The 13,230-nt window shown below is 41.9% G+C and overlaps 1 protein-coding gene across 2 annotated transcripts in view; it reads left to right on the top strand.

The window, feature by feature from the left end:
• col4a5 (collagen, type IV, alpha 5 (Alport syndrome)) overlaps positions 1-12,804 on the top strand; it is a 63,321-nt gene extending 50,517 nt beyond the window's left edge. For both annotated transcript variants that reach the window (XM_072376951.1, XM_072376950.1), the window contains 17 exons: positions 62-160; positions 239-328; positions 1,382-1,521; positions 1,615-1,741; positions 2,033-2,212; positions 2,302-2,352; positions 2,443-2,628; positions 7,154-7,287; positions 7,426-7,498; positions 7,617-7,688; positions 7,851-7,979; positions 8,899-8,997; positions 9,165-9,377; positions 9,481-9,652; positions 9,741-9,855; positions 11,072-11,244; positions 12,627-12,804. In XM_072376951.1, the coding sequence (XP_072233052.1) occupies positions 62-160; positions 239-328; positions 1,382-1,521; positions 1,615-1,741; positions 2,033-2,212; positions 2,302-2,352; positions 2,443-2,628; positions 7,154-7,287; positions 7,426-7,498; positions 7,617-7,688; positions 7,851-7,979; positions 8,899-8,997; positions 9,165-9,377; positions 9,481-9,652; positions 9,741-9,855; positions 11,072-11,244; positions 12,627-12,708 (2,135 nt within the window). In that variant the 3' untranslated portion in view covers positions 12,709-12,804. The remainder of the gene's footprint in view (positions 1-61; positions 161-238; positions 329-1,381; positions 1,522-1,614; positions 1,742-2,032; positions 2,213-2,301; positions 2,353-2,442; positions 2,629-7,153; positions 7,288-7,425; positions 7,499-7,616; positions 7,689-7,850; positions 7,980-8,898; positions 8,998-9,164; positions 9,378-9,480; positions 9,653-9,740; positions 9,856-11,071; positions 11,245-12,626) is intronic.
• The last annotated feature ends 426 nt before the right edge of the window (positions 12,805-13,230 follow it).

Genomic DNA, 13,230 nt, shown 5'->3' with positions numbered 1-13,230 from the left:
TTGATTGTATTGCTCATTATTCCATTTTCAATTCCTCTGTATAATTGTGTGTGTTCTACAGGTGGAACAGGTCCGGCGGGGCAGAAAGGCATCTCTGGTGTCCCCGGTGACCCTGGATTACCAGGAACAGATGGACGCCCTGGAAGCCCCGGGCCACCAGGTATGGGTTTTCCTCCATGTGGATATATATATGTAAAATGCAATTACATTTCTAACTTGCTGTTTCTGTTATGTGCAGGTCTTAAAGGAGAGTCTGGCTTCCCTGGAAGTCCTGGTGCTTCCGGACCTCCGGGATTAAAGGGCAGCATGGGAGAAATGGGAATTCCAGGTGGGCGAGGGTGCTTTTAATAGTCTGCTTTGTTTCCCAGATGCTAGAAATGTTAGCATCTTTCTGCAGGTCAGAATTTAAAGAAGACACAATTTGCCCTTTTCATAAGGAGCTGACACAATTTCCTGTGAATGAAATGTCTGTGACATATTTTGGTCAAAATGTCACAGAGTGACACTGCAGCCTCTTAGGTCTGCCTCTTATGAGGTCTGTAGTCGTCAATGACCCCGGTAGCATGTTTGAGCAAGCATGCAGTAACTAGCCTGAGAGTTCAAACCACACACCAAACTGATAGTAAAACACATGACTGTGGCTAATATTTCACTTTTTTTCATTTTGGTTTTGTACGCTGTGATGATGCATTGATGGTGCATTCATTTACATATAAGAAATCGGAATTTCTACCTTCCGCCTGGTAAAAGAAATCAAAGAACGCCCATTGGACGCCAGATTTCTTTGTTGTGGTATAAAACATTAAACATTAAAGTACCGGTACAGCATTGTTAGCTTTTTTTTCACTTCTATGAACATTTATCTATTGATGAGACTTTGTGTTAACAGCAAAGCAAAATGCAGGCACAAAAAAGTTTTAGCTCCATTCTTCAGAGGTGCAGTGAAGTGCAGCATCATCTGAACTTGAAGCTAAGATAGAGATAATAAGAAAATGTGGTGGATAGCCTTGTAAAGTGAGCGGACCCCGTACATCTGAACAACTGATTGAATGACATATTTTCAGATGTAAGGCCCAAAACTAAATACAAGGGTTGTCTTTTGACACCCAAATATGCGCTCTCAGGCACAGAAAAAGATATTTTTTCATGACATGTTCCCTCTAAAGCTGGAAGATGTCGAGGAAGTCGTGATTTACCATTAATTATTTGATAACATACATATTTTAATAAACTTCCTTAGAATCAAACTCGATGACTGTATTTTCTCAGTTATTACATGTGCCTTTCAGATGACAAACAGCTAAAACAACAGCTCATTTTGTGTCAAAGCATTAAACATCAACCTTTCCAACGTGCACCGTTCTCTGTAATGATATCACAGGACCACCAGGGCTGAAGGGTACACCAGGTGTTTCAGGCAGGCCAGCATCCCCAGGTCAGCCAGGGATACCTGGCCTCCAAGGGCCCAAAGGTGAACCAGGTTCTGCAGGCGTTGGGCCACCGGGACCAACAGGACTAAAGGTGACAGATGCAACTCCTTGAATTTCTTTGTTAGTTACAACGTCAAGGCTCACAATTTCACTCACACTTTGGCTCTCGTTACGTCTCTCATAGGGTGAGCCGGGCCAGCCAGGGTTCCCAGGAAGTGCAGGACCGAAAGGAACTCCAGGATCACCGGGCCTGCCAGGTTTACCAGGAGGACCGGGTGAAAAGGGCGACACCGGCCCCCCAGGATTCCAAGGTGAATGTGGAGTCTGACTACAGACTCAGTCAAAAAGATAATAACTGAAGAAAGTAGATGATGAACTCTTGTTTTTCTGTAAAACTGAATCTCTTGAAGCAGACCTGTTGAGGTGACACGTTACCAGCCATTATTGGAGTAATTCAGAGTGATTTTCTGGTCACACAAAGTCACATCGGTCTATTGATCCAAACTGCTTTGTCGTTGCTAAGAATTATTTGCGTAAGCAACGATTTTCGAAGCTAAAACACTGAAATGATGGCTCGTGGATTTTGTTTGCTCTCCTATCAGGCTCCCCTGGTATCAGTGGTCCTAAAGGTCTTGATGGAAGACCTGGAGCCCCAGGTGGCCCAGGAGGTCCAGGTAGACCAGGAGAGCCTGGTCGAACAGGATCACCTGGGGTGCCTGGAGATAAGGGTCAGGCAGGTCGGGATGGGATCCCGGGACCAGCTGGAGTCAAAGGAGACCCAGGTTAGTTACAGGTCTTATGGTGTAGAAGCCGCATGAGTAGTCTTTTAACATTTTCAGTATTGGTTTAATTCAGTGTATTTCCACTCCAGGGCTTCCTGGCTATGGTGAACCCGGTTCTCCTGGGTTGCCAGGGCAACCAGGTGAGTGACCGCACACTGTACTGTTTTAACATCCACAACTATTGTGATTTTATTCTCTACAAGCGCATCTTTCTCTTACTCTCTGCTAAGGTGAGAAGGGAGACCAAGGTCGTCCTGGTCCATCTGGGCTTCCAGGTGTCCCTGGCATCAAAGGAGACATCGGCTTTTCCGGTCAGCCAGGTTCTCCGGGTCCCGGTGGCCCTCCGGGACCTCCAGGACAGCCTCTGCCGGGTCCTAAAGGCAACCTAGGACTGCCTGGACCACCTGGAAGAGCAGGTAAAGCACTTTGCCAGTGTTTGTCTCTATGTGAACTGCCTAAAGTTGCTGCCTGGTTTTCTGACGCTGGAGAAAACAACGCATGGACGTGATCGTTTGGTCCAACACGTCCTGTAAGAAAAAGTTCACCTGTGCTTGGTTGCGTATTTGAAAAGACTTGAGTAGTTTTTTTAATCCTCCACCAGCACAATCCCATTTAAACAACGGATCAGTGACTGATGGATGTTACGATCCAGTTTAGAATCAAAATTTTTTATTTATTTATTTTAATACATTTTTTTACCGTAACCAGCCAAAACCAGACCGTAAATGGCAGAACCTCCTACCTATATGTGAGTGTCCTCATCCCCGAGTCCGTTGATTTGCATGGGCTGTTGTTTCACGAATCAACACCACAAAAGCCTCAGCGCTGCACCTACACACCTGTCCAGTTGTCAACACTCCCCCCCCCCCCCCCCCCCTCTCACCGGACATGTTGGGGCGCACCTTCTCTTGCATCAATCACAGGGATTTCACCACGTCCCATGTGTTCCTCCACATTACTGTGCCTGTGTCATCATTTAAATGTGTCTTTCATCCACCAATCCATCCATCCTCGTGTCACCTCCCTTTTTCCTCCTCTCCTGATCCCATCGTGGGGAAGGTGTAATCTTTCCATCTCTCCACAGCCCTGAAGCAGCCGTATCTGTGTGTGTGTGTGTGTGTGTGTGTGTGTGCTCGTCTGTCGGTGTGTCGCGTGTTTGTTTATCATTTTTGAAGAAGAAGTTGGTGTAATGCATCTGAGCCATGAGACAAACTCAAAAAATCTCTCAGGATTCTGTTCCTTAATTGGATTAAACCGTTGTTAACGTTGCTAACAAATTCATCTGGATGAATGTTTTGGGTTTGTGTCTGGCTTTGTTGTTCTCAGTGTGTTTTCAACCACCAATCAAGTCACATGCATGGACCCTGTTCGTCCCGACACAAACACACTTGTGCAAACACACTGAGAACAAGCCTCACGCAGTCCTGGACAGAGGGTCCATTAGGTTTGATTCATTACAGAATTAACTTCTCTGTGGTTTGCGAGCGCCGCTGACTCAGTTAAAGTAAAAAAAGAAAACTTTTAAAATCAAATCCGATCTTCATATTATTATCTGTCTTGCAGATTGGAATTTATATTTACAGTAAAAAGGGAAAAGTTTCGTTAGAAGGGACCGTCACCGCGCTCCATCACTGTGTGAGGCTAGAAAAGAAAACACCCGAGTGTTTTCCTGAGCGTCAGGATGATAAAAATGATGCCATGTAATCTTACTCCCTGTTTCCTGTGGCTTGGCTCCACCCACAATGGTGTGGCCCCGCCTCTCCACGTGACATCTCTTGCGTCTGGCCTCCCCCTGCAGGCCTCACAGGTCAGATGAACGGCGCCCAGACTTTTCTTGCACGTCCCTTCCAGCAACACTGACTTGAGTTTAACTTCACTCTCTGACCCACTGTGGGAAGAAAAATCACTTGCTGGGAAATCAGTGCATCTTCTCTTTATTTCTTCTTAATGACTCTCTTTTCTCTCTTTCTATGCACACTGATGGTAGTATAGTCCACTTTTAACAAGTAAGCACCTTGGGTGAAAACGATCCACAATGAAAATAATGACACGTCTTAAAGTTAAAGTCTGACTCCATAAGCATGTTGCTTTCATCACTTGAAGACTTAATCACATTTTAATGGAACATTTAGAATGTGTTATGCCAACAGCACCATATGATTTATGCACCAAAACACACCAGATAACTAACTCACCTAAGCAATCAAATAATTCTTTATTTTTTGTGTCATACTTTAAAACTTGTTTATATTTGTCTTTATCTTAGCATTAAGCATTCGCTATGTTCTAGATCACCTTCCAAAACCTCAATTTTCATTCCCATATATCTGCCTCTCCAACCGCCAACCCCCAATTCCAAAAGAATCGGGACACTGTGTAAACAGAATGTATCTCATAAAGCCTGATTTTTTTTCACAATAGACTATTAGACAGTACATATCAGATGTTGAAAGTGAGGAATGTTGCCATCTCGTGAAAAACATTAGCTTGTATTGAATTTGATGGCAGCAACACAACTCAAAAAAGTTGGGACATGGCCTTGCCTCATTGTCCTGTGCACGATGAGATGTCTCCAGGTCGAATCCTTTAATGATATCATCTGTTGTAGATGACAGGACTCTGCAGTTTACACTGAAGAACGTTATTCTAAGATCTCCTTGCAATTTGTAGCTCCCTGTTTTATATAGCTGAACCTCTGCCCATCTTTAACTCTGAGAGACTCTGCCTCTGTGAGGTGTTCTTTTTAACATAACATAACATTAACATAATTAGTTGTAACACGTTCTTTCACGTGTATGTTTTTTAATGCATCTTATTTTCCAACCTCATGTTGTCTGTGCCACAGCTTTTTTGGAGCTGCGCTGCTGCCATCAAATAAGCGAATATTTTTCATGAAATAGTAAAAATGGCGCCTTTTTCAATATTTGAAAAGCTTTCTATAATCTATTGTGACTGCACCTTTGGTTTATGAGATCTGCAAATCGTTACATTCTGTTTTTTATTACACTTTACATAACAGCCAAATATTTTTGGAACTGGGTTTGGATAAAACATTCCAAAACCATGTACATAGATGGCTAATATAAGTCTCTAGATGCATAAATGAGATGTGCAGATAAGCAGTTAATGCAGTTTGCTGCAGTTTTTTATACTTATAATCCTGGGCTTTAATTTGGTGTTTATCAGTTAGAAATCTACATTTCAAAACTCGCATACATAGAACTGCTTACTTCCCGTTGATTTTAGTCAGTTTTTTTTACAGCTAGTAAAGAATCATCTGGATCCACATAAAAAAAATCTCTTTTTGATAGATAACATTATTTTTTGTGAGACATCGACGTGTTTCGAGACATCAGCAGTGCAGTGAGAGCACAGTTTGAGATAACTGGAGGTGCGAGGAGGAGCTACAAGAAAACCAGGAAGTGTATTTTGAAAGGGTCAAGTTTCATAAATAGACCAGAGACAAACACTACTTCAGCCTTTTTATCAGAAAAAATGTATAAACTTGAGAAGAGTGTGGTAACTTTTAAGGAATACAAGTTCCAACTCCATCCCACTCCCTCTCTGCTGTGCTTCAGCCTGCAAAATTTACAACAAATGTTACCATCCAGGCATAGTGGAAGTTTCAGCAAACGAGGCAAAAAGTTACTTAATTTAAACCGTGCTTTAAGTTAGTTGGATCATTTTCATTGTAATTTGATCAATTTTTGAGATCCATTGACAACGGGAGAAAAATACATGTCTCCTCTAATAGGATCGCAAGTAAATATCTATATTATTTGTGCAAGAATTAAAGTATCTGCATTTGAACCAGAGTCTTGTATGTTAACATTCCAGATCTTCTCTAAATTAAAACAATTAATAGCCATTTTGATGCATACCTCACACAAGAAAAGACAAAATAGTTCTTTAATTGTTAGGTCTGACTGTTTCTCTACTGTTGCCTACCTCTGTCTAAACCCTCTCTTCTTTTTTTGCCTTGTGCCATCATCTCGGCTCCGCTTTACCTGGGAATTCTGGGAATCCTAGGTCCTCCAGGTTAGATCAAATGGTTTGACGGTTTTGATGCGCATAATGTGGTACAAGCTCTGAACCTGGTTCGTGGGGAAACGTGAAAGAAGGCTGGTTTTAAATATGTTTCACTCTGGGGGTTTTCTTAGTTTTTTTTCACCCTCTCCTGATGACCCCGAAGGACATGCTGGACATCTCATGCAGGACCAACGAACATAAGCGCAGACATATACACAAATTCCACTGTTTTAAAGGATAATCGTGAACAAACAAGTTTCATTATTATGTTGTTAAGCAGTTTAACAGAAAAATAACCTAGGAACTACTGTTTGTATACACTACTGACTGTTTGAGATATGTGCGGGGAGCTAAATACATTTTTTCAGCCATAGTATTGAGGAAATGTCGTGTGCCACCTCTCATTTCTGTGCCTTTTGCAGACAGACTTTCATGGAATCTTTTAAAGGGGTCTTTAGAAATAGTTCTCCAGGCTTTCTGAAGGACTTCCAAACTTTTCTTTGGACATTGGCTGCCTTTTCTCTCATTTTCAGTCCAGTCTTTGTACCTGACCATTTTCAGAGGATTATGTTGTTTTTTATTTTTGTTTGTTGTTTTGTTTATTTACTTAACACTGACCTAAAAAAGGCACCTAACTCAAAGTTTGAACCAGTGTTGTGTCATCATTTGTTCTCATTCAAAAGCTTTGGAATGTCCTTCAAGAAGCCTGGAGAACCATATTAAAAAAATAACAAGACAAAAAATGTCAACGACCAGATGTGAACTTAAGTTAAAGTTGTTAAGTTGCCAGTTGTTAAAGTGAGAATAAATCGATTCCAGCCCTGGTGAAGGTATACTGACTGATGTGTGCCCCATTTTATTGTACTGTTTCTCTGTTCTACCACACCTGACTCTCAACTTCTTCATCTGAAGGTCTGCCTGGCCCACAGGGTCCCCGTGGACTCCCAGGAAGTGGCGGCGTAAAGGGTGAAAAGGGTATTGCAGGTGCTCCCGGGCAGCCTGGCTACGCCGGACAAAAGGGGGAGACTGGTGTTCCAGGATACCCGGTGAGATGATATTATTATATTTACTATTACCTCTGATCTTAAATTGTCTCGGAAAAACGCTGACTGAGATTTCCTTTGGGGGCGGCCAAAGATATCTAACATGCGAATCACTTGAGATATAACCATCTTTCTTTCCAGGGTTCCTCTGGTCTTCCTGGTACCTCGGGTCCAAAGGGAGACATGGGTCTCCCTGGCATTCCTGGATTCCGTGGTTAGTTTACAATAGTGTCATTTTTGGGCTCTTTCCTCCCCCTCCAAGAATACATTTAACTCTTAAGTGTTTGTTGCTAGCGATGCCAAGAAATTGGTTTTGTTTGTATTTCTTTCAGGACTAAAGGGAGAGCCAGGAGCTTCAGGTCCAAGTGGCCGTAGTGGAGATCCCGGCAGAGATGGACCGCCTGGTGGGTGGACACTTCTTAGTTTTCAGCTAAATGCAAAAGCGGGTTGAGAAATATGGAATGAGTGTTGCTGATGTCAATAATTTCTCTGAAAGAATTTCCTCTCTTGACGTTTGCCTTTTAAGTCAAGTAAAAAAAAAAGTCTAACACATCACTTCTAACCAGGCCCTCCGGGTGATCCCGCTCCCCAAAGACCAGTCGATATTGTGAAGGGAGCTCCAGGACCCCCCGGTCGTAAGGGCGAAGCTGGTCGTCCAGGATCCCCCGGCGCTAACGGACGAGATGGACCCTTAGGTAGGTGAATCTGTGATGGGACGTGAAGGAGGTCAAAGGAGAATTATATGAGTTTCAGTTGGGACCAGAAAATATTCTACCGACTGTAGTGAAGTCATATTATAAACATGAAGAGCTCTTTGAAGTGCAGTAAATATACAGGAAGCACAAAACCAGACAAAATTCCTTCTGTTAAACTGGAGGAGAGATAAAATCATGCTTTACCAAGTTTTATCGCGTTAATTAAATTAGCACATAGTCGGCTATTCTGAAACAACAAATAATAGGTATAAAGCAGTGATTCTCACAGTTTCTTCGTGTGTTTTTTTCTTTGTGCACAGTACAACTCCTTTTTCTCCATTTCTCATCAACTTAGTGTCATTTGTGAATATTCATCCAGATTTAGTCAACCTGTCCCTCAATAATAGGTGTTCTATATTTCTAAGAAATCTCTTTGAACCCTTTAAACTCTACAGAATCTGAAAGCTGAAATTTGGGCGATTTCTTCTTTATAGCGATTATCTTCCATTGGAATAAAATTTGTGGTGGCAACACTTCGTTTACTTGTCTTGGAATGACACCATTTTGCTGCTAATATGAACATTTTTTTTTTACATGTTTTAGAAACTTAATCTTTCATTAAATGTTAAGAAACTTATTCACACAAGGTGAAAGGGTGAAACCTTTTCTTGAAGGCAGACTTTGTGTCATTTATTGTCTCCAAGTGAACACTTCCTACCAGAACTTTCCAGAATGTGTATGGGAAAAAGAAAAGATTTTGACACTGATGCTGTTTAGGGACGTTTCCCATGAAGCTTCTTAATCGACGTCTTTGCACTTTACCTGATGAGTAGACTGAACTCAAAGTGTAAACATGGTTCGATGGTACTGTCTGACTTTGTTTGTCACACTGATGGAAGTATACCCCTCCCTCCCCAAGGTCAACCTGGTGAACCTGGAAATCCTGGTTCAGATGGTCCTCCTGGCTTCAACGGCCCACCCGGCAGGAAGGGAGACTCCGGACCATCTGGACAGTCTGGTGAGTATAGCAGAGCAAAATTCTCCCAGTGGTGGTGACCCAGTGTTTGAAATATCTCATTTTGTCCAAAGTTGGCCAAACAGTCCGATCTGATCCCCTAGACCTTCCTGACCTTGCTGCTGCAGAGGTTTTCCATTTTTTGATCTGTGCTTTCTCTCTTATCCCAGGTCAGCGTGGCTTCCCTGGGCCCCCTGGTTCAGACGGTCCACAAGGTCCCCCTGGTCTTCCAGGAACAGCCACTGCAGCGCATGGTTTCCTCATCACCCGGCACAGCCAATCCATTGAATCGCCCTTCTGTCCGGAAGGAACTAATCTTATCTATGATGGATACTCTCTGTTGTACGTGCAGGGCAATGAGAGGGCGCACGGACAGGACCTTGGTATGGCAGAATTTTTCCTTTTATTAAAGCTTTTATTTGACCTGGAAGTTGGATCGGACAAAGAAGATGTTGACTAAAACCTTACATTACGCCCCCTTTCCAGGCACAGCCGGCAGCTGCCTGCGCAGATTCAGCCCCATGCCCTTCATGTTCTGCAACATCAACAATGTCTGCAACTTCGCCTCCCGTAACGACTACTCCTACTGGCTGTCCACGCCGGAGCCCATGTCCATGTCCCCAGTCAGCGGGGAGGGCATCAAGCCTTACATCAGCAGGTAGGGAGAAGAGAAGGGGGACACTGTTGAGTGTGGGAAGATGTGGAATATTAAATGTATATGTACCTGCGTGTGCACATGCTTCCAGGTGTGCAGTGTGTGAAGCTCCAGCGATGGTGATTGCAGTTCACAGCCAGACCATCCAAATTCCATCTTGCCCTGCAAACTGGGAACCTCTTTGGATTGGGTACTCCTTTATGATGGTAGGATGACACTCAAGCACCCGCACTTTTCTGCATGGCAGAAAGAATATTGCCGGTCTTAAAAATGGCAGTAATTCTCTTTCTTTCAAAGTGTTTTCAAAGAACATTCTAAAGTTGCGCACCAGCAAAAACATGATCAGAAATGGTAAATGTAGAATTTTTCTCTTACTTTAGGTGGTTTTTGCTATTTTGAAAAAGGTTTTATGCTTTAACTGGAGATAAAAAACATATTTATTCACAAGTGGTGAAACACATTTATTACCTGCCAACATAAAAAAAACAGCAAGCTTTATTGCTTCCATTGCTAGTAAATGTGTACAAATAGCTATGCCATTTTTACTTGCTAACCTCCAGACTTCCCCAAACTCAAGCGTAACAATGTTAGTTGAATAATTTTAGAAAATCATGTCCTACATCAGTGACATAAGAAGAAGGACTTTGTAATCATGGATCACCAGCCCTAACCCTAACCCATGAATCAATGCACAATTAAGCACTTTACATGCTATGTTAGCCGTTAGCTTGTTAACTGATGCTAGCACAACAAAACCACTATCTGTGCTCACATCTCTCACAATTGTCTTTACTTGATTGTCAAGCAAAGTTTTCCACAAAATTCAACAACAGGAAAGATAACTATGAAAGCCAAATGTTTGATATCAATGAATCAAAGCCAAAAGCGTCACAGTTTAAGCAGAAGGGAAAATGATCATGCGGGTTTAGTGCAGGATAGCCCATGTGACAGGAACCTGTCACATGACATACATACATTGATTCAATGACTTGTGTGCAGCTAAAGGCTTCTGTAGATATGTCATACGATTCTCCCAAAATAATACTAGTGTGCCCTAAACCAGGCTACAGAAATGATTTCATAAAAGTGACAATTCATTTTCAATTGGTTTCTGAGTTTCAGGAGAATGTGTGAAAACTAACTACTTTGTTTTATTTTCTTGATGCTTGAAAGTTGAAATTGAAAAGTTCTGCTCAGAGGCTGAACTTTTATCATGGCTGCTTCATTTTTTTATTTTGTTAAAGATTCTTCATATATCGAAACAATTCCATTCAGTCAACACCTACGCTAAGTTTGACTGTCCCAGCCATTTCAAAGCTTTGTCAGACATTTACTCCAGACTTTGAGCACTGGTGTATTTCAATTGTTGCGATGCTCAGGTGTCTCATCTGCATGTCTGTAACTCTTTCCCCTCCTTCCCAGCACACCAGTGCAGGCGCCGAGGGCTCCGGTCAGGCCCTGGCCTCTCCTGGCTCCTGTCTGGAGGAGTTCCGTAGCGCTCCCTTCATAGAATGTCATGGCAGAGGGACGTGCCACTTCTATGGCAACTCCTATAGTTTCTGGCTGGCCACAGTGGAGACTTCTGAGATGTTCAGGTACGGATACATGCACCAACAGGGCGGTTTGTTGATGAGAGAAGCAAGGAGAAGAAGAAAACCGATTATAAGTTCATTATCTAAAGAATGTACAGACAGGACATGGATTTAATAAGATAAGTTAGAAATTAAATATAATGATCTAATAAGGAAATTCAGAAGTCAGGGAAGACGACAACTTCCCTCAAAACCAAATCAAATCAAAACCAAACAATTCGATATCCATTATTTAGTTCTATCAATAATATTGTAAAGGATGTATGACCGCTTCTTTTTCAGAAAAATTTCAAGCAGCATTTAACAAATTAGGTTTTTCACGTGTGTTTTATTATTTACACACTTCATTGAAGAAACTTTCACAATAAAGGTTTGGCCAAACTCACTGGTGAGACTACAGATAATTGGAAAACGGATGCATATTGATCAGACAAAAAAAATATCCACCTGATAACACAAGAAGATGATTTGATATGGCTTAATATGCAAAAATAGTCAATAGTCACCCTAAAGAGACATGGGTTTAGCAATAATTCCATCTAATGAATTAGGATTGAAAAAATGTTTTCATGGCTGCAAAAATAAGGTAAAACCTAGAAATCATCATACTCTGACGACATTATTCAATATCTAACTGACTCATCAACCTCACAATATGGCTCAGTCTGAGGATACAAGTTGAACTGGGATAAATGTGGGCTTCTGCCTTTAAATCAGTCTTAGGTAGAAAAACAGAAATAAAACATTCGGGATTAACAATTACAACAAAATGCAGTCGAACAAGAGACAATAATCTTACACAGAACCTCAGTATAATTAAGTCGAGTGTGTATTCTTGGTCAAATCTTTGCAATCCCGATTTCCAGTTTCATATGACTCAATGAAAGATATCTCGACCAAATCAAAATGGGGAGCTAAAGCCTCGTAATTTCGGTTTCTGCTAGCAGACAAGTGAGTTCTTTGATGCCTCGAGAGGCAAAGATTGGGAATCAATTGAGGAAACCTGACTACAAAGCTTCAGCACTGACCTAAATTGTGTTTATTTCTGGAAAACGAAATAAAGATGATAAAAGTCTCAATTGAACTAACTCTTCTATGCACAAAGTGCCCACTACATGTCAGGCAGACCTCAAATATAACAGTTTAACAAAACAGAATTATTTCTCTTCATAAATATTGGTCAACAGCCACTTTTAACACATGGTAAATTATTATGATAGCTGACAAACTGAGATACACTGAAACAATACTTTTCATGAAAAAACAGAGAATGACAGCCCTTTTGTAGCTCAAAGAGCAGATTCTGATTCTGAAATATTAAACAGGCTCATCAGCACAGCTGTGTAAAATCCATCTTAACAATGTTTATCCTTTGGTTCCTGCAGGAAGCCCCAGTCAGAGACCCTGAAGGCGGGTAGCCTTCGGACACGCGTCAGCCGCTGCGTGGTCTGCATGAAGCGCACGTAACGGTGCACGGTAACGAGCAGACCCACCGTTGCCATGGCACACCCGATCAACTGCGAGAGTCAATTGGACAAGATGACGTGGGGAGGGGGGTGGGGGGGGACAAGTTGGTGGCGTGGGCAGTCATTGCCCCGATGAGGTGGAATTCCTATGGTGCATTGTCTTCCAGAGGAAATAAAAAACAAAACAAAAAAGAAAACTACAACTAAAACAATGGTGCTACTGTGCAACACAGCGTTAAAAAAAAGCAAAAAAAAACTGATATAAAGAAATCTACATGTAGTCGTTTTTTTTTTTCTTAAGAAGTACCTCAAAATGAAAGCAGAAATATATCCACTAAATGTGCCATGACGGATGTGTGACAACTAAAGTGCATTTTCAGTCCTTCTTTTCCAAAAAGGAAAATTCTTTTTTTTTTTTCTTTTTTTTCTGGATGAGGAGCGGACGACCTCCACGGTCCCCACATCGGCACTTTGACTTCGGAACATCCAGGATTGAGAGATGCACTGATGCTGAGCTTTGCTT

This window comes from Leuresthes tenuis, unplaced genomic scaffold, assembly GCF_036924035.1.
Source record: "Leuresthes tenuis unplaced genomic scaffold, fLeuTen1.0.hap1 SCAF_22, whole genome shotgun sequence".
In the NCBI taxonomy this organism is placed as follows: Eukaryota; Metazoa; Chordata; class Actinopteri; order Atheriniformes; family Atherinopsidae; genus Leuresthes; species Leuresthes tenuis.
Note: the sequence above shows the minus strand (reverse complement) of the source record. Positions and strands in the feature narration are given on the sequence as shown.